This window comes from Xenopus laevis, chromosome 4S (assembly GCF_017654675.1).
Source record: "Xenopus laevis strain J_2021 chromosome 4S, Xenopus_laevis_v10.1, whole genome shotgun sequence".
NCBI classification, from domain to species: Eukaryota; Metazoa; Chordata; class Amphibia; order Anura; family Pipidae; genus Xenopus; species Xenopus laevis.
In genome coordinates this window covers 78,087,217-78,114,311 of record NC_054378.1, presented here as the reverse complement: position 1 = coordinate 78,114,311, position 27,095 = coordinate 78,087,217, and the positions used below count along the sequence as shown (strand labels likewise).

Sequence of the window (27,095 nt, the reverse complement as noted above, 5' to 3'; positions counted from 1 at the left end):
ACCATGTTTGATTTTATAATATTGTGTTTCAGCTCACCTCTTTATGTCAGTATCTCTGTTCTGACATAACCAAACCTGAATAGATTTCAGCCTGTTTATTTTATCAGTAATGGTATGGGATACATTATCCGAAACCCATTATCCAGAAAGTTCCAAATTATAGAAAGGCCATCTCCCATAGACTCCATTTTATTAAAATAACCCTAATTTTTAAAAATGACATCCTTTTTCTTTGTAATAATAAAAAAGTACAGGTATGGGACCAGTTATCCAGAATGCTCGGGACCTGAGGTTTTCCGGATAATGGATCTTTCCATAATTTGGATTGGATAATTAAGTCCACTAGAAAATCATGTTAACATTAAATAAACCCAATAGGCTGGTTTTGCTTCCAATAAGGATTAATTATATCTTAGTTGGGATCAAGTACAAGCTACTGTTTTATTATTACAGAGAAAGGGATATAATTTTTCAAATTTGGATAAAATGGAGTCTATGGGAGACAACCTTTCCGTAATTCAGAGCTTTCTGGATACCCCAGGTCCCAAGCATTCTGGATAACAGGTACCATACCTGTACTTTATTGTGGATCTTGTGCACAGCTTATGCTGAGACATAACCCCTGAAGTGGTGCTTGTCCTGAATTATTTAGGGCATAAGTAGCTAATGCTATGGCCATTCATTTTCTTGTTGACCATCATGGCAAATCATTCTTCCATTGAATTCAATGGTAAATCAGAAGCCAGGCCCGGCTTTCCAACTTGGGCTCCCCTAGGCCTCAGGTCCTGTTTTTTGGTAGGTAATAAGGCTAAATTCATAACCTTCATACCTTGTATATTCAAATGTCATGATTATTGAGAACACATTTGAGTTTGGTAAGTTTTTGAGTATAGGTAAGTATAACATTTACAAATTTACAAAATCTTGTATGTGATGCAAAGTGATGAGGAAATCTGCCCTGTTTCACTTGAAAAAAAAATACGCGAAACTGCTAAAATATTTGCGAAATACATTGAAGTTACGCGTGAACATTTTTTATGCGTGTGACTTTTTTTTCTCATAAATGCATTAACGTCAACGTGTGTTTTTTTCTCGTGGAGACATTTTTTGTCTTGGCGACTTTTTTGGTCTTGGAGACTTTTTGTCCAAATGTATTAGAGTCAATGGGCTTTTCTTATGGCAACTTTTTTGTCATAGCGACATTTTTGTCTCTGTGACTTTTTTGTTGTAGCCTAATTTTTATCTCAGCAACTTTTTGTCCAAATGCATTAAAGTCAATGGGCTTTTTTTTGTATGGCGACTTTTTTGTCTCGTGACATTTTTGCAATTCGCAGATGGCAAAATGCGGAATCCATGCCTGGTAAGAAAATGTGTTCATAACTAGTGATACACTTATATGAACACAAATAAGAAATTAAAAACTAAAATAAGTTCAAGCACTGGCATGAAGGTTATGTAGATTGCATGAGCAGATGGGATGCAGAAACACAAAGCCACTGCAAAGGGCAGGCACCCATGGAATCCACTCAGATTCAGATCTAAAAGCAGAAAAATATTTTCTTTAGTAAAATCTCCTCTACAAATCCTTACACATATAGACTAATATTATACAGTATATATATAAAAAGGTTTCTAATTAGGAGAACACCCAACCAATTAACCTCAGTCTGTCCAAGATAGACAATACATTATCCTTTACAAATAAAATGCTAAAATAATGGAAGACTGCATCAAAATCTGAATTTATCTCTGATGTGCATCTTGTATTTAACACAAATATCCAAAAAAAAAAAACGTATCTTTTAAAAAGTTACTGGTCAGGTCTCCCTAATGCTTAAATGTGTCTTTTCAATACCCTGTATGTTCCAAACCTTCCAATTTCTGAGAGCAATGACAGAATCTGTCCCATTTCAACACACAGGAGAATTCGCAAAATGGCAAATTTTTTTTTTTTGCAAAACTCACTGAAGTCAATGGGTATTTTATTATGGTAACTTTTTTCACAAAATACATTGGTCTCCTGTATTTAGGTCCCATTCAGGTTTCAACACAATGAGACCTGCACCCCCTCATCCTCCCAGCTCCCAGTGGATTTATACAATAAGTGTCTCACAGCTGCTGGGGAGAATTGTTTTATTTTTCTTTTAAAAACATATTCAAATATAGGCACCCGAGGGCTGCCCCCCCCAAAAATTGCTACCCTGGGCACAGACCCTCAGGTGCCCATATACAAATACGGCCCTGGTGGTAGGGATCCCACACTCTGTTTTGCATCCAGTTTAGCACTTTGCAATCAGAATTCAGGCTTACAAGAATAAGGAAAATAAGGAGGTTTTAGCCTATGATTAAGTGTCCCAGTGACACGAAACACGTCAGGCGAGAGATGATAAAAAAAATGAATACTTTATTTATATAATCCATAAACTTTGGTCTGATCAATACGTGAGTTACCAGTGTGCCCTGCACCAACATTTATGCTTAATATTAAGGAGGTGCCATGGTTCAAAACCTGAATGAAATGTTGTGTGTATAATTTTCTGTTAATAACTTTTATTACATTGCCAATGCTTCATTCTGGATATTTCATCTGAATATATGTTAGAAATCTAAGGACAATCTGTAAGAAGCATTAAGATAATAAAAAATTCATTTTCAACTGGGCAAATGATTTTTTGTGCATATTTCATATATGTATTGCAAACCTATAGGGATTCACCCAACAGCAAAAAACAATTGCTAGTTTTATAGTTTGTGCCAGTGGGCAGTGTAGGCAATAAAATTCTTTCTGGAAAAAGTAGTGATTATTTTTCATCAAACACATAAGCAATCTCCAAGAGAGAATACAGAGGGAATACAGATAGCATTTACAAAGCAATAACTGTCCAATGCAGAATTTTACAACAAAAAAAACACAATGGGCATACTATAACAATGTCCCAGAAAGAAGTACCACAGAACCACAAAACAGGGGTTCATAACTGCAAATGTAATGCTCATTGCTTTGTCAAGCAAGGGGCTTGACAAAGGTGTACAACCCTGAAACGTTGCATTATCTGCAAATAAACATGCAAGGGTTTGTCCGTGCTTGCTCCAGCCTTTGAGTGCCAGTGAATCTTTTTGGAGTTGTCTGATTTTGAGGGTGCCAATCCCTCCATCAGCGTGCACCAGGCGTCTATTACAGAAGGCCAGGGTGTGTGAGCGGCGCCTCTTATCCTGAATTTGTTCTTAATTATACACATGGATGGTTGTTATTTCCCCCTACCCCCTACTAGATTCAGTCTTAGAATAACAGCTTTCCATATTCCTCCATCATTTGTCTCCCAGAACCCTTTTCTTCAATGTGTGTATGTGTCTTCCTATACTCGATTCAAAAGGTCTATGATTTTCACAGCATATATGAACCCTTTTTGGGGAACAAGAAACAGTTTTTGCGAATACTGTCAGAGGGAATTGTGAAAAATTAACAACCAAAAATAGCTCAAGTAACCAAATTAAAATTGGGGAGAGCAATTTATCTCAGTCTGTGCACTGCAGAACTATAGTCACAGAGATACAAACAAAACTAGCAGAGGGTCATTTATCAAATGGGGCCATTTACTAGAATCTTTCTACTGCAAAATTGCCTATGTAGTTTATACAGTGATATATTGTACAATAAAACTACATTATCTTCATGAAAACTTAAACTCTAAATGGCCAAATATCACCGGGGGGGGGGGAGGTTTTAATACTTCTCTGATCTTGGTAGGTACTAAATAGTCCCTTAATTGGTCATTTTGGAATGATGTTAACAGATAAGCAAGGAAAGTCAAATGCAAGAAGTCCAATGACCTGTCGGTGTCTACAGATTTCAGGTGTTCAAAGAGATTTATAACCTGTGACTATGTCCTGTAATAATAATGGTTGTGGTGGTGGGTATGAAACTATTAAAGGGGACCCATCACCCCAAAAAATTATTCAAAATCCTTTTTTATCACATTAGTCAAGCAAATTGAACTTTAATTACACATTGCTCTTCACAGCCCTGACAATGAACCCCTTTTTTTCATCATGCCACTGGGGTTCCTGGCTAATTTTAGTCGGGAACTTGCAGCTTCTGTACACAACTTCCTGTACAGGCCTTCCTTCCTGTCAGCTCACAAGAGTGGGGCTCCTTCACCTCCCTGCACAGAACAACACAGAGGAGAGACAAATATACTGTACATAGCTCCCCTACATAGATCTATCAATTTTATTTCCACAAGTAAGGATCTGGATGGGTGACAGAGCTCAAATCATATTTTAACAGAATATTGTTCCCTAGTTTGATTTATAATGAATCTGCCCCTTAGTGCAAGCTTTACAGAATGGTATATTTAGCCACTACAGGGAGTCTGTGGATTATATTTTATTTTATCTCAGCAGAGCATGTAGTATTTCAGCTCCCCTATCCTATAATATAATAATTATGCAGATATGTAAACATACATAAAATAAAAAAGTGATAGAAATCCCTATGTTTTGCAAAACTGAGGCAGGACCACAGTAGAGAATCCTTTCTTTCTTCCAGCATGGCTTTTAGGTAAGAATGTAATTTAAAAATGCATAAAAGAAAGATAAGCAACAATAACCTAATAGTGCTAAACATAAATGCATGTCAAATGAATAAAATAAATAATCCCTCCATCGTTTAATTAAATTGTCCTTTCTGTAAGACGCTGCTGTATTGAGGAACATAATGGGAGCCACAAAAATGAATAATGCTTCTGACTGCTAATCCTAGACTGTAAATTTTAGCCCATATTCTTTGGCTTTCTTCCATTTTCTTCCATTATCCTTGTCAGTGGCACACAAGAGCATTGTCCACCAATCTTTTACTCACCAGTCCCACATTCATCCATTCTTTCCAGATAGCTAATTAAAGGTACGGTAGCTAATTAAAGGTGTGTTTGTCATAATTAAGATAATTATGATTTCTTTTCAGCGCTAATAAAGTGCTTGTAGAGTGTGGGTTAATTACTCGAGTACACATTTCAGAATCTTTGGTTGAGAAAATAACCTAAAAGATGCTCCTTTTAATTAAACCATTTTAAATAATTTGCTGAGAAAAAATGTCTTCTACAAAGCTGTTTTCTTGTATTTGAAGTTCATCATTTTCTGTTACTATTCACTGTTCACCAATAAAGAAAACACTATATCTCTGCCTGTCAGCTTAGGAAACTCTGGCATACAATATGTCAGGTGGGGCCACAGATGAGTGGCTAGCAGGTAGGAGCCTATGTGCTGTATAACACGGGTAAATCAGGTATTTGAGGTGTTGATAGGCTGGAAACATGTTATGGAGAAGAATGATTTATCAATGAAAACAGTACAGCAGATTGATGCAAAAGTAAGAGATACAAAAATCCTTTAGAGGGTCAATGGTCAGGGGCAGGCGACAAACATGAAGAAATTGGTAAACTGGCAGAAGGTCAGGACTGGCGGCAAACAAGAGAGTCTGGAAACAGGCCGGGGTCAGGGGCAGACTGAAGACAGAGAGTGGTCAGATAAACAGACCGAGGTCAATACCAGGAAACAGAGTACAGGTGAGGGCAAGTGGAGTGGAAGAACTAAATTACCTGCTCCTTTGAATTGAATAGAATTATCACTAAAAGGCCTCCAATATCTGTTTTGAACTAAAAAATCTGATTTTCACATAGGTTATCCGGTGTAAAACTCCCTACCTTTCCAAAGTCAGAAATCCAAACAGGACTTGGTGATCACCAAACTCCAGACAAATCTGCTTCTAAGCATCATCACATCACCCCCTTATTTCACCCATCCCTCCCACTGACATTACAAGTCCTCCCCTAACCAGACTTGCATTGGCTGAAAATTGGCAAACCTAGAGCACAGTAGGGAAGGCATGGCCAAGATGCATCTGAATCCCAGGTTGACATCTTTGCAGTAGTCTTGGATACTAATATCCCAAGTAAATGTATCCCTGCCAACTTCTTCTTTCAAACACTGAGTTGATGGGACATATTTTTTCCAAACCCCCAACATTTCTAATGTACTGGGAGCTTGGAACATGCATTCTTAGTTTTCTGGTTTGACCCTTGAAACTGGTGCCAATTAAGGATGAGCACATTTTTTCACTGAGTTTTGCAGTCAAAATGATGCCCATAAACTCCAATGGGAGAAAAAAAAGTTGTGCATCCATTAAAATTCAACACACGTCAAAACTGTAGACTGTAATAGACTGTAATGCATTTTAACGAATTTTCGCAGATGGCGAATTTTAGGCAAAGGGAAACATGTCAAATTCGCCCATCCCTAGTGCCAATAATTGGTTACAATACAACACACCAGGGTGAGGGGTTGCTTATGGAACAGATAAAAGATACTTCTTGAGTGAAAAGGAAGCTCAACGTATTAAAAAAAAACAGGACTTCTGCTTCAAAGGAAAAATAAAAATAACCGGTAAGTCAATTCAAACGAATAATTTTCTTTTGGTGCTACTAGTCCTTTAAGCTCAGGACGCTTCATAAAAGAGGAACAGTGTGATAGGTATGAATAATTCAGACGTCAGGCCTTTGAAAGTAAGAAAAAATAATAAACAGCCAGAGCTCCACAAAAACAGAAATTGCTCTGGAGAAGAAAAATATTAAGCTGAACATTCAGGTGCTACAAGATTATAGTCTCTTATCGTTTAAGAAGCTGAGGTGAAAGCTCTTAATTTCAGGTCTTTCTGACCTATCTTTCACTTTTGCGTAGACTTGAGTTTGTGGTATAATAAGAGCAAAGTCCATTATTAAGGGGGTAAGCTTTATTTCTAACTAAAGTTTATCATTCTTTTAGTTTTGTATCATATTTTAGCACGTGGTCATAGATAGATTACACTCTTCCACTGAGCCACTCTATAATTGAGGCGACACAACAGAGAATTCCTCATTCAAGGCAAACAGCGTGGTAACCTCCACTTATTTCATTTGTAAATATACACTGAACAGTTGTACACAAAATAAACCATAATTCCATACTTTCTAGCCTGAGATGATACAGCCTCCTTTTGTAAAAGTTAGGAGGGGTATTTGCATTTGAAGGTAGTGTACTGGTTTGATTCCCAGTGAAAAGTGCATGTGAATCTGAAGTCACTTATACCCCTGGCATTGGGTAATAATTTATTCACTTATCATGACTTCCTTGCTTGCTGTCTTTAAAGCATTTTCCAACAATGGGCAAAATTAATTTTTTTAAATTGCAATTGTTTTCCCTAATTGAAAAATGTTATCCATTAGCATATTTAATTATGTCTTGTTTGTGTGCAGATGTACTTTAGATGACCAGAGCTGCTGCAATCATTGGCAACATTTTATCAACATTGCATATTTTGACTATATATTCCTTTTGTCTCATACCATTTTCTTTGAGTATGGTCATGATCTAATAACAATGTGCAGCCTGGAAACTAACCCAGAACACTTATTAGATAGTCACAACTGGTTGTTTCTTCCTGTATCCCCACACACAGGGAGAAGATAACTGTTATGATTGCAGGGAACATTACCCATACAATTGCAGCATGTTTGGGAGGATCTACCTGGTTTTGAAACACGGGCTGCTGCTCCCCCTTTTTGAGCCACATGCAGTGCCAGTCTGACCTTGATATAATATCATCTCTGACTCTGCCTCCGTGTCAATATTTCCTGATCCACACCCCCTGTCCAGCTGTGGGCAATAGCTCATTAAAGGGCTCTGTAAATCCCTTTGGCTGATTGCAGGCTAAAACATATAGAAATGGAGGAGTGCCAAACTGTGTAAAAACTGCATTACATTATCACTGAACTCCAAGAAAGGGACTCGTGGTTGTGCAGAAAGCCAGCTTTAGATTCCATCTCTGCAAAACCAGACCTCAGTGGAACTAGTGTTTCCTGAGTGCCTACAGAGGTTTTGTAAGTGCAATTCAATTTAAATATATAATAAAAAGGACATTTTAAACTATTGGGCACTCCCTTGTTTCTATATGTTTTCATGTGCAAGCAACTGAAGAAATTGAAAGCATTCTCAGACTGGGAGAGGATTTATATCATCTAAAACTAGTGATGAGCAAATCTGTCCCGTTTCGATAAAACATTCGCTTAACTGCAAAAAATTTAGCAAAACAAATTGAAGTCAATGCAATAATTTTTTTATGTGAAACGTTTTTTTATGCACTTTTTTTTTCTTACTCCTAATGTATTAAAGTCAATGGGTGTTTTTTCTTGTAGCAAATTTTTTGTCTCTGCGACTACTTTGTCTCTGCAACCTTTTGTTCAAATGCATTAAAGTCAATGAGGATTTTTTCTTATGTCAGTATTTTTGTCTTTGTCGAGCCCATGACTAAGCGAAACGTGTAGGGTGGATGGAGATGCAGCTATATTTTTAACTTTTCTACCAATAAAATAATTTTTTAACTGATCCTGTGGATCCGTTCCAGTGCCATTCAGCTCTGCTTTCCAATGTTTTGCTGTACCGCTCCCTAAAGCTGGGGGTCTGGGGCTGGTGCACCCGGACCACTTTTACTGTTTGGTGAGTGACTATACATTTAATTCTGGAGCACCCTGTCCTTTTCCTAACCATTTGAACAATTTTGTCTTGGCCACTTTTTTTGTTGCAGCGAATCAATACCTGATGAAAAAATTTGCTCATCATTATTGAAACCCTTCAGGAGTTTATAAATACCCACCGATAATAATTCCCTTCAAATCCTATTATTTTTGTGTGAAATGTTGGGATAAATGTCTGAGCCCTTTTTCATCTGCACAAAATCACTTTTCAATTTCTGACACTAAGGGGGTTATTTATCAAAATCCAAAAGTTTCTCACAATTTTTTCTATTTATCAATAAATTTTCCCAAATTGTGTACAATTGTGAAAATCGGCCAAATACCGCAACTTTTTCAATTTGATGCCTAAATGCCAGGATATCTTCGGGACATCAGCCATTGACTTCTACATGAACTACCAGGTCTGAGTTGGAGTACTTTTTATTTGGACTTTTAACACCATCAGGGTTTAATAAATCACAAATAAGTTGAGGTTTTTTTTCCCATGAAAGAATTGTTTTTTTCTCCTTTAAAATTACAATCAGAAAACATCTACTGCAGTCATTCCGATGCACATGGACTGGTGCAAGGTTTGTTTTAGGCTTTTCTTCCACCTGAGAAACCAAAGCATTACCACATCCTTTTCTTGGGGTATATCAAGGGGGTCACTAAAATAGAGAGCGCTGCTTGTTTCATTACGCATACATTTATTAGGCTCACATTTATTTTGGCATACATTTGTTATATTTAAGGAAAAGTCCTTTAAATTGAATTCAGACTTTTTTTGGCTGGTATTTCTACCCAATCATTTGAAAGCAATAGATATTTCAGAGAAAACTGTTTCTCAGTATGTCCAAACTGCCAATCTTTGTGAGATGGGATATTTGGAAATAGCAGAGCAGTTAATTAATGAAATTAATCTCTCCCAAAAGATCAAAAAGCACCCCTACAATCTACTCACAAGTGGGGGAAAGGATAGGCAAAAACGGGTAATTTCTAGGGTTCTAGAGGCTACTAATACTGACCCAGTTTATTACACCATTAACTTCATCTATTTTTAAGGGAAATGTAAATTAAAGTGACCTGGTCCTTTTCAAGTTATAAAAATTCAGCACCGCAGAACAAAGAGCAAGGAAATCAGTTACAACCTACTGCCATATGGGGTGCCGTTTGTCCCAAATGCATTCTGTATACAAAACTATCCGTAATACACAGAATGAATGTCTCTCATTTTATATAAGTATTTGTGACCATACACAGATAAAAAAATATACAAAAGACTTATTTCTATTAAAGAATGAAAACAAAATCTGGTTAGTGCACAAAAGGATGTCATTATATCACAAACTCCATTCTGTACAGTTTAACAAGCAATCTGTCGCACAAATGTATAACCTCCATGTAACGGACACACTTATGTGCAAAGTTACTTACAGAATGAATTATGTAAAAACAAAGTTGGACATAATATATAATAGTGTAACTAACTAGTGCTTGTCAAGCTAGATTTGACTGACAAAATAGATATCTGTGACAGGAAGCAAGATTTTATAGTACAGGATTCATTCTTTCCACAAAATGACAGTTTTGTTTCACAAAACTGATAAAATAACCATTCTGTGAATCAACACTGTCAGTCAAATTCCTGAACCAATAAGAACAAAGCTTATTGCCATATACAAACAAGATGAGAAGTGGCCAGCTCTGCTCCACATGGCTAAGGCAAAGTATCTGACCTGCTATAGAGGGCGCCCTCTAATGTCCTCTGTGCTGCATAGTAATAAACATGAACAAACCTTTCCTAAAAGAGCTGCTGTTAAACACTACAGGTTCATAAATGGAAGTTTTTACAAATGGCTGAGAAATACAATGCTGCATTTATAATGATTGTAGAGATTGAAAAGTATGCAAAACTTATATAAATATGATCATTTTAGGTGATATGGCTATTCTTATTGTAGTAACCTGCTTGTGTGGCCATTTTGGTTAAGGGTATTCCTGCTGTTTTGCCATTATCTTATGACTGACTCCTGTTCCTCTTCCTGTCTATGCTGAGAGCAATAATGGGACAGGCCACACCCACCTGCCATCTTCTATTAAATGTACCAGAAGTTACTGTGCTTGTCTGGCTGCTTTGCCTGACTCTCAGAGACAGTTTTGTATATAATAGTTAGATTCCAATGTCTCCTCCTAGCTGTAATCTTGCACCAATTAGCTTGTAGTAGTCTCTTAATAATGTGCTTAGCTATAGTTCAACTACTACATAATAGATGTACAAATGGCCACACAAGCAGGTTACTACAATAAGAATAGCCATATCACCTAAAATGATCATATTTATGTTTTGCATACTTTTCTTTTTCTACAATCATTATAAGTGCAGCATTATATTTCTCAGCCATTTGTAAAAACTTCCATTTATGAACCTGTAGTGTTTAACAGCAGCCCTTTTAGGAAAGGTTTGTTCATGTTTATTACTATGCAGCACAGGGGACATTAGAGGGCGCCCTCTATAGCAGGCCAGATACTTTGCCTTAGCCATGTGGAGCAGAGCTGGCCACTTCTCATCTTGTTTGTATATGGCAATAAGCTTTGTTCTTATTGGTTCAGGAATGTGACTGACAGTGTTGCTTCACAGAATGGTTATTTTATCTGTTTTGTGAAACAAAACTGTCATTTTGTGGAAAGAATGAATCCTGTGCTATAAAATCTTGCTTTCTGTCGCAGATATCTATTTTGTCATTCAAATCTAGCTTGACAAGCACTAGTTAGTTACACTATTATATATTATGTCCAACTTTGTTTTTACATAATTCATTCTGTAAGTAACTTTGCACATAAGTGCGTCAGTTACATGGAGGTTATACATTTGTGAGACAGATTGCTTGTTAAACTGTACAGAATGGAGTTTGTGATATAATGAGATCCTTTTGTGCACTAACCAGATTTTGTTTTCATTCTTTAATAGAAATAAGTCTTTTGTATATTTTTTTTCTCTGTGTATGGTCACAAATTCTTATATAACATGAGAGACATTCATTCTGTGTATTAGGGATAGTTTTGTATACAAAATGTATTTGGGACAAACGGCACCCCATACTGCCATGTAGTTCTCCTGTATGTGGTAAATGTTGGCCAAGATAACTTCAAATGTGCTTTTTAAATACTTTTAAAAAGTTCTCATCATATCTGCCAGGATTTCAGTACAATATCTCTTTTTTCATAGCAGGAGTGTAACCTCTTGTCTGTGCCTTTTAACTGCAGCCTGTCATTGTTTCAAAGAGAATAATAGATGCTGCTTATATTAAGCAAGCGTGTTCTTAGGTTTATGTCATTGACAACAAAAAACATTTGTCACTGTGTGATGGTTTTGTTTTATATACACAGATTTGCATAGGGCTACTACATAGCCAGCAAAGGTAAATAATACATGTGTTTTAGAAGCACGGTGCATCACAGAGCATCTATTGAATTTTGAGATGGTACCAACAAACTGTAACATTTCGAGAAGTGCACATTTTTGTTATCATTCAAACTATTTGTCCAGTGGGTTTTGCTGTACTGAATGTACGGAAATCTAGGGTAGACTCTGTTAAATTGGAACTTATGCCTTGGATCCAGTAACATTCATGGTAAGAACTTATCTACATTTTATTATTCTTACAGTTGCACCACCTGTGGATTTTAGCATAACAGCTGTTGGTGATCATTGGATGGACCTTGTATGGGAGGGAACAACTGCAGTGACAGAATATGTCATTTCATACCAACCAGCAGTGCCAGGAGAGAGGGGGACCCAACAGCAGCTCCAGCAGAGGGTCCCAGGAGACTGGAGTTCAGTAGCCATCAGGGAGCTGGAACCAGGAGTTACCTACAATATCAGTGTCTGCTCTGTCATCAGTGATATCACCAGTGAGCCAGCCAGTATCACTATGTCAACACGTAAGAGAAAAAATCTTCATCGAATATTCATTTCTTCCATCTTGCTTTATCAGTAACTAGTTATTACCCAATTGCATGGTAAGGGATGCTGAAAAAAATGGTAGTGAATGTTCATTAACAGTTATCTGACTATGTATTACTAAGGCATGGTCAAGTTGCATATTGGCTTGAACACCCTTTTGAACACGCCATCTTGTGCTACCATTAGCTATAGAAAATATCATGGATTCTTCAGTATAAAGAGTGAAAGCAGAAATGGGTCAGTCTATAAAAATACTTATCCATGACACTGAGTGTTCATGCTTGGGTGAGTGTCTCAAGTGTCTCAAGCTTCTTCAGAAGTTAATGAGAAAGTTGGCATAAAGAACATCTACAGATTAACTGCTAAAAGTGCTTTACTGCGTATCCACACAACATATTTTGGGCAGCATGGGTCCTTTTTTTGTGAACTTTAACATTGAACTACATATGCTATAGTGTGTTGCCTACATCTTGTATCAAACCTATCCTGAAGTTCATGTGAGCTGTCTCTACCTGCATTAACTGGCCTGTTCCTTTTGTTTTCAGATATTTCATCACCACAAGGATTGAAATTTATGGAAGTGACACAAACGTCAGTGGAAGTGCAGTGGGACCCACCAGTGTTCCCTCTTGATGGCTGGGAAATAAGCTTCACTCCTAAGGTGCACTTCAAATGAGCTTTTCTGCCAAATACAATAAATAATCTTCTTGTTCTTAAACGTCATATTTCATTATTACTTTGAATGCAGTTCTTTACTCAGCCTATTCCCAAATCATTTTAAAATGTATTTTACAAAGGGTAGTAAGTTAATACTTGCATCTTTGATATGTCACTGCAGCTGTCAGAACACATACTAACTGCACTTACCCGTGATTTAGATTCTCCTTTTGACAGTGGCTTAATATGTAATCCTTTTTTATTTGCCAATATCAACCACCATTTTGCATTTGGTTCCCTCCCCAAGATACAGTATCTGGTCATGAATATGCATCCCGTAATTTTTCCAATCTTCTTTGTCTTGTCAAAGCATCTTGCCTTGGCATGAGGGTTTGAACTCCACCATGCTACTTAGTCAAGAAACAACATTCTTCTCCAACAGCACCGCCGTCCCCCTACTAATGTCTCAGGGCAGTGCTGACGTGATTTTTATTTGAAAATAACGATGACAGGGTCCCCCTGGACCTAAAGTAAATTTGGCCATTAACTCTTTCTGACACAGCTAGAGTAGATATTCATTTGTTGCATGGCTGATAACAAGTCATAGATACTTAGACACCAGGATCTGAGCAAGCATTTGAACAGAGTAATAGTCTGCCATGGGTCCATCTAAACACAATTTATGAAACTCAAGAAATTGCTCTTCTAAATCTAGTTTATGTAAGAAAAGAATGCCAGTGACTAAGCTGTGCACAGTGGTAGCCAACAAGTAAATATTTAAATTATAAGTTTAAATAAAGATTTAGAAATGTAGACATTTTTTGGAGGGTAAGGGGGTTGTATTCAAAGTAAACCATCTCTTAAAAACCAAGCACCTAGCCATATAAAAATCCTATTCCGTACTGAAATATGTATGTTTTTTATAGCATTTGTATGAGGCTCATTTTTAAAAGAGTGAGGGGGCAGCGCCAAAGTAAGTTGAAAAATGTAGAAAACCATTAAATATTTTGTCCATCTAGTTTGTTTAGTTTAAGTACTATTTTTCTCAATTGTTGCATTAGTGCTTTATATTCCGGATAACTTTATGTCTCAGCTCTGCTGGAAGGCTATTTCATGAATGAGTGAACCTCTACATTCCTAGCTTGACTTGTGTTCTTAGTGCTTCAGTTTCTACCAAGCAAGCTTCTGTAATGCATTAAATCACATTTTGCCTACTTATACTGCAGCAAATAGTGGTTTTCACTCAATACAGTATCCTTAGAGTTACTTATGCCTTTACTGTATCAGAAATAATAACATTAACACATTATTTGGTAAACCTTTGCCAACATTACCTTTATGTTTTAATGTCATTATTTTACAGAATATTCACTTCAAAATATGTCTCCATAATTTCAAATGAACTCATTGAATAAATATCCTACAGCAGATATCCCGTACTGCCATTCTGTCCTTTTCTCTGAATTTACTATATTTAGCACAACTGTCTGCCTTACTATTAGTCAATTTAGTTTCCTTTCAGCTAGTTCCAGAAAACTGCAGCTCATTAAGCAGTCTCCTCTGAATTGAGGTCAACTATATTAATAATATTAACATTCTTTGTATTATCTACTTCATCCTAATTCAGAATGCAGCAAAGCTTCAAAACAAGGGCCTCATATATAAATAAACATAGCACTTCTGAAACCTGCTGGTACACATTTCTGTATTTGCAAATACATGGAAGGACATACGTTCCATTCATTCCTCGTCTCCTGGAGGATAGTCAGAACAAAAGAAAAGGGGGCATTTCCTACCTCCTTTTGAAAGGTGTCTGAGTGAAAGTACAGGGCAGCCCTAATGGGGGTATTCTAGATTTCCTGCATATTGTGGTTCAAGCCAGCCTATATACTATATGGGTTACACAATGACTGAGCACACTCTTAGAAGCAGGACTAGTTTTGCATTAATGTTAAAACAACATCTGAAATGTTAAGATACAAAGAACTCAATTATGCACACGGGGCATATTTGTACCTGGGCAGTAACCCATATCAACCAATCAGTCATTAGCTTTTTTCAGTCAGATGCAGGTTGATCTTTGAAAGCAATAATCTGACTGGTTGCCATTGGTTACTGCCTAGGAGCAAATTAGGCCAGTGTTTATAAATGACCCCCAATGTCTCAACATAAAGCAGTAGTCTGTTCTGCAGAAGCTGGATGGTGGGTAGATTTTATGATCAGAAACCCTAAGCGAGTTGTTAACAGAGTTATTTTGGGTTACGTTTAGCTGTGCTATGATGCTTCATGGTTTATATGTTACGAACATGTTAGATTTTTTTTATTAAACAAGCATATTCCTAAATGTCTGTAAAATGTTTAAAGAAGAATTTTTTTCACCTTTACTGCAAACATTGTTAGTATAAACTGTTGCCTTGTTGGTCAACATGTCATACATAATTCTTTCAGTATTACTATTGGGTAATGATATTGGGTATCAACCTTATTCCTGCCATTTGTGGGGGCTTTTGGCCATCATAAATCAACAGGGTATTGGATTTCTATAGGAGTAAGTAACAGAGGGCCTTATTTGTAGTTGGGAACCCTGTTACTGCTAAATATTTATATTAAGGACCCCAAAGATAACAAGAACCAGTGCTGCTTTACCCAGTATTTAATACTGAATGATCTGAAACATGAAACAGGCACATCACTGCTTTTAACCAAGAAACTCATGAAAAATACATGTTGCGGGCCAGCTGTAACGTTTGGTATCCCAGAACCCAGAACAAACCCAAGGTCCCCGTCTCGGCTCATGTTTCTACCTTTCGCTTTGAGAGGAGCATCTGCTACTCGGATGCCGCCAGGTCTTAAAGTGAGAGGACCAAGGGGGAAATTGTGGGCAGGCAAGGGAACTGTAACATATACAGGAGGAACGGGGAACAGAGAGTATAGTCGTGGAACAGACTAGGACAGTACCAACCAGACAGTACAGGATCAGGAACTAGGAGAGCAGTCAGGATAAACAGGCCGGATCAGTAACACAGTACAAGGTCAGGATCCATAGTGGTCAACAGGCAAGGGCCAGTACATAAAGTACATATAGCAAGGTCAAAAACAGGCAAAGGTCAGGAACAGATAATCAGACAAGAATCACACCCAGGAACTATCAGGAAATAACCCACGTTGGACAATGAGTCAGTGCAGTGTAAGAGGTTTTACAGGCACCTTAAAGGACAACGAAAGGTTAAAATCAACTCTTTTGCATTGTAACAGTGTTCAAAGCACTCATTGTTTAGCCTAATTTCAGTTTCCTTTTCTCTGAACACTCCAGTCTGCAAAGGCTCTCTATACAAGTACAGTGACATTACTGCATTCCTAGCATTCCACGCCCCCACTGCCTTAGGCAGGATCAAGCTTAGTTCTCACTAGGCGCATGCTCTTTCTAGTCGCTTTTTTCCCCTTCTTGATCAGTGATGTGTGCGGTTAAGTAGAAGGACTTTAACGCATGCGCAAAGTGACTGCAAGTCGAACAGCTGGAAGAGTTATTAATGAGGTACTGAATGCAGGGCCGTTCCTACCATGAGGCAAGGTGAGCACCTTGCCTCAGACGGCAGTGAACAGCCAGTTACAAGGGGCAGCAAAAAGCCACCTCCTGTAACTTTAAGAGCCACATTTCCGGTTTTTAAACTGGAAATTCAGCTCTGCTAGTGCAGAAAGCGCAGTACGCGTTCACTGCGCTAGCGATGCAGCCTCTTTTGACCCGCTCCAACGCTAAACTTTTAAGCGCAGAGCGTGAGAGGGGCAGCAGCAGCCCACAGATCGCCCCTGCCTTGAGAGCAATAAAAATCTAGCGATTGGCTACACTATAAAGAGGACTCACATTCCAGCAAAAACGTAAGGGAAGCTTTCGTTCTCCTTTAATGGCTTACACAGATCACCTATGGCCAGATTGGCAACAGGTGAACCAAGCAAAGCCTACTTGCAAATACATGGAAAGCACTAGGAGTGAACGATTAGCTGTCTGCTCACATAGCACAGCAGTAATGCAGACAGCAAAAAAACACCAGGTCCCTTGTTCAACTCCATGCAAGTTGTTACAGCAGCACTGATTTAAATTGATTACTGCAGCAGGTATTTTGATTAGTATTTACTTCAGTTAGATATCATATGGTTACATGAAAATCAATGCTATTTGCATCCAAAATTATCAAGTAATTATGTATGCAGCATCAGTGTCAGACTGGGATGCCAGGGGCCCACCAGAAAACCTTAGACTGTGGGTCCACTTTCCAAAATATTATTCCTCCTCTCCTCACTCAACCTTTTTATTCTCCTAATCTTCTATATCTACTTACTATATTCTTCTATTATTTAGCATTTTTCCCATAAATAAATAGGGAATGACCATGAAATAGGCTAAATGGTTAGAAGCAAGAGGGCCCACTGACACCTGGGCCCACCGGGAGTTTTCCTGGTATCCCGGTGGGCCAATCCGACACTGTGCAGCATTAGTTAGGTGTCGAAAAGAACAGCAGCTGCAGTCATTTATATTACAGCTCCTGTGCTGTTGTCAAAGCATGCCTTTTATAGAATCTCTAGCCCTGACTAAAGATGGAATTGAATAATCCTATCTGCCAAGGCGTCAAGGTCCCATGAAAGGTATGAGGAAGGTGCCCAAAGCTCCCAAGAAAACCTCTAAGGGACACAGCATTAAAAATCTAGAGCAAGATTTAGTGCAGTGTTCTGTAGTGAAGTAAACATCAAAAATGTTTAGCATTTAGCCTTAATTCATTTTTTTGCTATTCGTATAGGAATTTTCTTTTTAAAAAATGGGTTGGAAACACCTAAACTGTTTTGATAATTACTTGCCAACATGCGACAAGCATTTAGTTATTTATTTTAGTGAAACTTGATATATATATATATCGGATAGAGCCTTCTAACAAAGATAAAAAGCTATGGATGCATTTTGGGAGGCATGCATCTTTACAGTCATAAAGATTCTGTAAAGAACCCCACAGACAACCTTATAAAGTAGATCATTTATTGCCTAATACTTTTTAAGCGTTAGTTCTCCTTTGATAGCACACTTTGCATTTCATGAAACTGACCGAGTGTTCAGAGTGCTGATCAAAAATCAGCCTTAACTGCAGGCAATTTTAATGCTTGGGGAAGAAGAAGCCTTTTAAATATCTTTGCGCAAAAAATACAGAGCAGCATGCAATTTATTTAGCAAGACCAAGGAGCAACTTCTGAAAGGAAAATGTTACTCAATTTTCTCCATGGTTTAGCTCAGGGTCCATGTGTAATCATATTGTCATATTATTCCACAAAGACTTTTTGGGTAATTATTTAGGTCTACACTGGCTACGGATTCTGTTTAATTCAAAAATATGAGGTACAGGATCTTACATCTATAATGCTTAAGACCTGCGGTTTTCTGGATAAGGGACCTTTCTGTAATTTAGATCACCATACTTTAGCTTTTAATAAACCCAATGGGATGGTTTTGCCTCCAATATGGATTCATCAAGAAGAAGGTACTGTTTTATTATTACAGGGAAAAAAAGAAATGATTTTTAAATATTGAATAAAGTGTTACTGTATAAGGGATCCAAAACCTGTACTACATACTTGCTTAATGGATGCCTCCTAAGCAAAACATATACAGTACTATGTCTGGGATATTACATTTACACAAATTAACACTGTATGGCACATATATAGTAAATCTTGCTTTTGTCTGGTGGCTAGGGAATATCATTTCTGTAACCATATCCTAGAAAAAAACATCAATAGTCAATAAAGTAGAATAGAGTTGTAAAGAAAACAATAAAATACCTCTGATATCTCCATTTAGAAAAAATATTAACAATTATAAGCACTTATATAGGATAATTCTGTTTAATGTTGCCTATAATGTATGTTATAATATCCTACCAGCTAAATGCATACTTTAATTTTGATATTAAATAGTATAACGGCTTTGTTTAATTTCTCCTTCACATTATAGCAAAAGTGTTAGCTTATCAAAGAATCATATCTGCCTGTATCACAAGCCAGTCACAAGCTGGAAACTGGTGGGAAGGTGTAAATAACAGGAGAATACACTTGATTAAATGCGAATTATTCATTAGAAGTAAAAGAGACAAGAATTTCTCTATGACAATACTTGCATATAAAATGTAACACTACTGGGGCTTATTTTTTTTAGACTCTCTACACTTCAAGGTGGACTCTTAAATATACTCGGGTTTGTTTACACTACCAGTGGCATGTGATTTTAATTTTATAATGTTTGAGGACAGCAGTATTAATAAAAAGAACTGAGCTACATGGGGCCACACATAAATCAGTTTGAAGAAGACACAGCAACAATATGTTACTCCTACAGAAATGTTTTACAGTAAGAGCCTGTTACTATTAACAGAAGGTGCTATGCCCCCCTCCCCAGAAATGGCAAGCCCACTCTCTCTGGGTACTTTAATTGTAGCCCTCACCTTTTGACACAAAAAAACTGATTTTAATGCAGGACATTTTGGGGAGAGATTGGGCTCCTTATAACATTGCTCCATGTCCCAGTTAGAAGGATCAGAGTGACATACATACTATTAAAATGATTAATCTAACACAACAGTAATTGTTAAACAGTATTTATCTACATGGAAATAGGCATTTGGTATATCAACTATGCCTCACAAGGTGAACTTACAGTCTATAATACAAACCCTATAGGCATTATCAGGCTCACTTCTAAGACTATATGGACCTTGTGTTGGGATATCCAAGCCTCAGCAAGAGAATGAATAACAGTTTAAAAATCACAACTCTAGATCAAGTCACATTTATTGCTTATATACAACAATGCATTTTTGGCCTTACTTAATTGCTACTTAAAGGGATTTTGTCATGGGAAAGTACAAAGTTAATAGCACTCCACTAGCAGAATCCTACGTTGTATTGAAATACATTTTTAAAAAGAGCAAGCAGATTTTCTTAATTTAATTAGGGCTAGACATGTTCTTAGTTTCCCATATGCTCTATATGATAAACTTCAGTAACTCTTTACTGCTGCACTGCAAGTTGGAGTGATTTCACCCCACTCCCTCCAACACCCCAGCAACCCATCAACAGAACACTATGACGGTAACCAGATAAGAGCTCCCTGACACCTGTACTGCTAAAATGATCCCATGCCCCACCTAGGGCTAGATATGAGAACAGCACACAATAGTAAAACGCTAAGTCCAGCTAACTCAAGTTGCAACGCCTTCAGTTACATTGAGTAGGCAAATCAATGGCTTATCTGAATGTGCTGAGAGCACATGATCAGGTACAATCACCTGAAATGGCTGCCTACACACACACAATACTAAAAAATACACATTAACTTTTCCCTTTTGCTATATTTTGTTTATATACAATATGGGATAAAAACACTTAGCACAAGGCATACTACACTGCTAAATTCCTAAACCAAACTTATGTTTGCTGCTAAACAATGAGTTATGACATTGGATAACATTTCTATACTGCCAATGGACCATGTGTGATGGCTAAAAACAACATTCATATTTTCTGAAACTGTGATAGTGCACCATTCCTAGACACCCTAAAAACATGGTATGCTTTTCACATCATGTGTCCCATTCTGCACTATAAAAAATGCTGCAATTAAGTTTCTCATTATGTTTTAATTGCAGCACACATTGATAGGGAGGAAAATGGCCTTGTTAGCTCCCAACAGTGCCTTAATTTAAAAAAAGATATTTAGAAATCATGACATATACAACTGAGCTTGTGTTAGCTGACTGCTATAAAAAAAAGACATTTAGCTTCTCTTCTCTGTGCACTTTGATTGAAAGCAGAGAGTGTGTGAGCGATGGATCAGCTACAGTTATTAAGGGTGGAGGTCTCAGAGAAAGATTCTTCTGTTTGTTAGAAATGGAGCATTGTCATGTTTTTGTGAATGATTTGATGTCACAGAATGCTCATAAACTGCATGCTTCAGTGAATGACTGAATGAAGGCCACAACAACCTTAATGGAAAAGTTGGGGGCATAGCTGCAGATAAGGAGTGTGTTTTCTCCTGCTCCATGTAGAAGTGATACATTTGTGGGATAATAGCTACTCAGTGGTGTCAGTGTCAGCTGAGGGAAAGAAGATGGATCTGTGCACAAACTAATAATATTGTGAGCTAAGGAATAAGAGGCAGACTTAAAGGAAATAATGTGCCTATTTTGGCACATCAGTTTATTATTCATATAGGGATGGATTATGTGACAAATAGCATTATTATAATCATCACGTAACATCAGCTCACAGGTCAGGAAAGAAATATTGTATAGATTTTTATAGTTTGTGCTAACATAGTTGCCACAAAGAGTATAATATGGCTTTTTCGGATGAATTTATTTGGCAATAAAATAAAACTAGGTATATATGAAGATGTTGATATAATGATTTTTTTAATAAAGGATACAGTGTCATTACTGCATAAGAATCATTTTGCTTGCAGATTATTGTGGACTCGGAGCTTCTGTTATATGGAATATGCTATGGGAATAATGGGTTATTCTGAAGCAATTATCCAGAAATCTCCAAAAATCATCAAGGCCATTTCCCATAGTATCCTGCTAATTTGAACGACTACTTATTTCTTAATTTGCTTTTTCTCATCACAATATATGTCCAGGTCATGTAGTTCAAATATTACTTATGTCAAGTAATTCCTCATTGGGCTATGTTAATTTCATCAGCAGTTAAAATATACCCTTTTCTACATGAGCTGATCAAATTGGTCTAAGTTATATAAACATTAAATATAAACTTCTAAAAAAATATATATAAGTAACCCTTTTGCTGATACACTCTTTTGCTATCAAAAACTCTATGCAATCCAGGTCCCTAAGTTCCCTTTGCATGAAAGATACTTGGACCTGGGAGTTACAGTGAAGTGCCTCCACCTCGTGGCACTGGGGAATTGCACCTGAGGGGGATTCCACCAGGAAAATAAACCAAACAGTTTGCAGTACACCAACATAACGTTATATAATATTGAAAATGTAGAAATATGCAAATACAGTTCAAACATGTAACCCTGTCCTGCGGAACCTGTGTAGACTATACAACCCCTGGCATAGTCTTTAATTGCTACAGTCCCACACTCCACTTCGAGTGGACAAATGCAGACTAGTTCAGTTCAATGCCCCTTCCCCAAGAGCTGTTATGTCCCCAGGTAGAGTCCTGCAGCGGGTTGGGTACCCGTGGGTTACCCACAAAAACATACGGTACCCTGCGGGTTGTGGGTAGAAGTTCTGGGTGCGGGTATAGACGCTGGTTGGCTGTTTCGTGGGTTTGCGGGTCAGGCCACGAGTCTTCTCAATATCGACTTTAACTCCTTTTTTCTGATCACGCCTACTTCCGATCATGTCACTTCCAGTTTACGATGACAGCACTTCCTGTTGTACTCCCCTTTTTCTGATCATGCCTACTTCCGATGATCTCACTTCCGGTTTACAATGACAGCACTTCCTGATTCTTGATGGTCAGCGGGTCGCTGGTCCGGGTTGCGGATAAGGTACTTGCGGGTCAGGTCGGGTAGCGGGTCCAAGAAGGTAAGAATGCGGGTCCGGGTTGCGGATTGCAAGTTGAGGGTATGGGTCGGGTACGGATTCCAAAAAATGGACCCGCGCAGGACTCTATCCCCAGGTAGCACTACCTGCCCCTTTGGATTTAGTAGCCTCTCCCATTTGACAGGTGCACAAACAAGACCTGAGAAATCACACGTGGACAACGTATCCACAGGCAGGAGACAGAAGCAGGGGTTCCCTTTATAGCTGGTGCTCGAATGCTTAAGAAGAGCACACCACAGCCCTCTCCAAACCCTCCTTAGTCAGTATTTCCAAGCAGTGTTGTCACCTTTTCTGCTATTTCTCTCTGGCTCTGACTGGATGCGGCAGCAGGGTCTCTTTTTTAAGCTCTCCTTGCCAGTCACATGGATTTGACTCCAAACCCAAGCTCTTCCTGTATCCTCCTCTTTTTTCCCCATATATACCTGATTCCACAGATTGAAGAAAAAAAACAATTAGTCCTAAGAACCCTTTCCCAAACCCCCTTAGGTTCACACTGACCCCCTTCTTCTTTTGGGAAATGTTGTATTCTGTTCCCTGAAGCTCCTCTGCTTTCCATAGTGGGTGGCGCATAGATTCTCTGGACAGCAGACGCACTTCATGTCCCAGAAGTTATGACTTCACAATAGAACAAGGTGAAGGAAGGAGTAGGATCACTCTATGAGCCTAAGGGGGTGAGTCACTGGTCTCTGCAATACCAGATAGTGTTTATGCACCTTTTCTACATAAGTCCCATTGAATGAGCTCATTGCAAAGAGAGGTGTATATTTTCCCCTTAATAAGTCATGTATACTCTAGTAACATACTATGATTACTTCAAGGCAAGTCTTCAAAGCAAACTTAGCTGCAAAACAAGTTACTGATACTGTATTGAACAACACCATGTTCTCTAACTGAAAAGACAAAATCAGTCTGTAGAACAGAAGCTGATTCTAGAAGTATTAAAAGAAAGTGTCTTGGGACTAAAATAAAAAAGATGAACATTGAGGGGGCTGCATAATAAGACACTAACTTTACATTTTAAAATGAGATCAAATCCTTCCTCGTTGCAAACTCCTTCCTGCTAGTGATGGGCGAATTTGCGCCATTTTGCTTCGCCGAAAAACTCGCAAATTTCGTGCGAAATTCGCAAAACGGCGAAAAATTTGCGAAATGGCGCTGGTGTCTCGTTTTTTTGACGCTGGCGCCCATTTTTTTACGCTGGTGCCTGTTTTTGACGCCAGCGCCCGTTTTTGATGGCAAATTCTCGAGAGCGTTTTGCTAATTTATTAGCTGGCGGCGAATCGGACAAATTCGCCGCGAATTTGCGCCTGGCGAATAAATTCGCCCATCACTACTTCCTGCTATACTCCCAATTTTGAGGATTGTAAGTATTTCTGTGTTCCTTCATCGATATTGCCAAGTGTTTCTTGTTGTTATAATTATGCTACATACTATGCTTTGTCAGCTACCAGTTCTTTTTCTAACTACCAAAATCAACCTCATGCACCAATGGAGATAATCAACTAAGAACAGTAAATGATGGAACGAATCGCTAACAAGAAACTGTGCCCTAGTGTCAGTTCAGCTGTTTTATCAGCAGAATATCCTAATCTTTGCAAATAGAGCTTTATTATGCATACATATGAGGGGCAATGGGGTTATAGTTTAACAGAATTTCCTATTTTAAATTTTATCAGAATAATGAAGGAGGACTGACGGTCCAGCTTCCAAGCAGTGTCACTTCTTTTAACCAGACTGGTCTAAAACCAGGAGAAGAGTACACCGTGAGCATCATTTCTTTGAAGGATCAAGCAAGGAGCCCTGCAACATCTGGAAGCATTTTGACTGGTAAGATGCTGGATAGCTTTGTATAAATGCTTGCTAAGCCTGTGCTTGAAGGACGCTTCCAGTCTGAGAAATGTGTACAAAGGAAACATAAACCATGGGGAGTTTTGGATGAGAAGAAAATATCTCACTAACAGCTGTTCTTCTGCATCTGAAGCTGCTAACGATCAGGAAGAAGCAAGTTTTGGAATAGGAGCAGCAGGAAGCTCCGCATAGGTTATAGGCATTCACAACCCCCTAAGTAGCAATAATTCAGTGCATTTAGAGTAGAGAGAACTTGAACAATAAAAATAGCAGCAAGATATTATCAGAGGTGTTTGCAAGGGAGCAGTGCTATGGTAATTGCTGAGCTGATCAGTTCATGTAAGTGCACATTAACAGAACAAAAAATATATATATATATATATATATATATATAATTTTTTTTTTTTAGTATGTGAATCTCAAGTCAGTGGATTTTAGATATGATTGTGGGAGATCGGATCTCTGGGCTTCACTGGTTTAAGAGACAAGGCAAACTTACACTATGTTCAACAAGAGGACAATAAATAGGATTTGTAGAAAAACGTTTTGCCTGTTTCACTGAAAAACCAAACTACCTTTTGTTTTTTTTCTATATTCATTAGCGCAAGATCATTTCAACTGAACAATATTTTTTATTTTACTCTTGGGATGAGTGTAAGTTATTTATTTAAACTCTGTCTTCTATTTTCTTTCTCATTATAATCAACTAATTTAATATGCCTGGGACATGTGCACAGCTGCAATAGAGGGGGAAGTTCATTTAAAGGAGAACTAAATGCTAAAACTGAACGTGGTAAAAAATGCCATATTTTATATACTAAACTTATTGCACCAGCCTAAAGTTTCCACTGCTCAATAGCAGCAATGATCCAGAACTTCAAACTTGTCACATGGGGTCACCATCTTTGAAAATGTCTACTACATTTACATGCTCAGTGGGCTCTGAGCAGCTGTTGAGAAGATAAGCTTAGGGGTTGTCACACATTTTTAATCAGAAAATGAGGTTGTCCTGTAATATAAGCTGATGCTACAAGGCTGATTATTAAATTCTGATGCGAGTTGCACTGGTTTATGTGCTGCCATGTAGTAATTATCTTTAATAATTACTAATCAGCCTTATACTGTGCCATGTATATTCTGCGTGCACTGTATATTATGAGTGGGCACTAAGCTCAGTAAGTGACAGCATGTGCAGTGAATCAACAGAAAAGATTATGGGGAGCTACTGGGGCATCTTTGAGGCATAGATTTTTACTGCTAAAGGACTGTGGTTGCCTTGGGTTGGTACAGAAACCCAACACATAGTGTACAACATATCCCAACCCAACACTGGGAGGCCCATTTACTAAGGGTCGAATATTGAGGGTTAATTAACCCTCGATATTCATCCATCCAAGTAAAATCCTTCGACTTCGAATATTGAAGTCGAAGGATTTACCGCAAATACTTTGATCGAAAGATCGAAGAAAAAATCGTTTGTTCGATCAAACGATTCGAAGGATTTTAATCCATTGATCGAACGATTTTCCTTCGATCAAAAAAAGCTTAGAAAGCTTATGGGGAAGGTCCCCATAGGCTAATATTGGTGCTCGGTAGGTTTTAAGTGGCTAAGTAGGTAGTCAAAGTTTTTTTTAAAGAGACAGTACTTCGACTATCGAATGGTCGAATAGTAGAACAATTTTTAGTTTGAATCGTTCGATTCGAAGTCGCAGACGAAGTAGCCTATTCGATGGTCAAAGTACCCAAAAAAAACTTCGAATCCTTCACTCGAGCTTAGTTAATGTGCCCCATAGTGTACAGCATATCTAGCCTACTTCTTTAGTTAAAGGTTTAGTTGTCCTTTTAAATACAGGATGAAGTAGAATACAGACATTCTTAATGTTTCAGGACAGGATGGGAAGGACATTCTTGAACAGTATCTGATATGACAATAAATGCAAATGAGGGGCTGGTTTGGTTCAAATAATTAAATAAACATAATATACTTTACTAAAGCCTGCTTGACATAGATTGTCAGGTAGAAGTTTAGAATTTACTTGTATTCTGCACCTGTTTGAAAATACAAATTTCTGGAAACAGCTCATTTATTTGTATGGAAAAATCAATAGGTCTTTCTTATGTGAGTATTCCGCACTCAAGCCTTCTGGGCCTGTTTCTTAGAGCTATTCTTAGAAACATAATACATTCTGCTTATTTCCTATATTCTGTGATTAAGGCTCCTCTGTGCCCTTCACCTTTGCTGCAGAATTGTTCCTCAATAAAAGTAAAGACTTATATTGGAATAGTTTCTCAGCATATATAAACAGGATTGTTATTGAATAAAAATTATATTATATTATATATACCTATATCTATACTAACAATAGAGAGTACAATAGCATTTGATATTATGTCTGTCCAAGAAATCAAACAAGCCACTCTTAAAAGTATTAACTGAATCAGCCATCACAACATCACCCGGCA

At 37.8% G+C, this 27,095-nt stretch overlaps 1 protein-coding gene across 1 annotated transcript in view; it reads left to right on the top strand.

Annotated features, from left to right (window-relative positions):
• Positions 1–27,095, top strand: part of LOC108715624 (tenascin-R) — a 206,753-nt gene that overhangs the window by 99,462 nt on the left and 80,196 nt on the right. Inside the window, exons 4-6 of the mRNA XM_041561497.1 lie at positions 12,213–12,488; positions 13,056–13,171; positions 24,461–24,611. Of these exons, the coding sequence (XP_041417431.1) occupies positions 12,213–12,488; positions 13,056–13,171; positions 24,461–24,611 (543 nt within the window). The remainder of the gene's footprint in view (positions 1–12,212; positions 12,489–13,055; positions 13,172–24,460; positions 24,612–27,095) is intronic.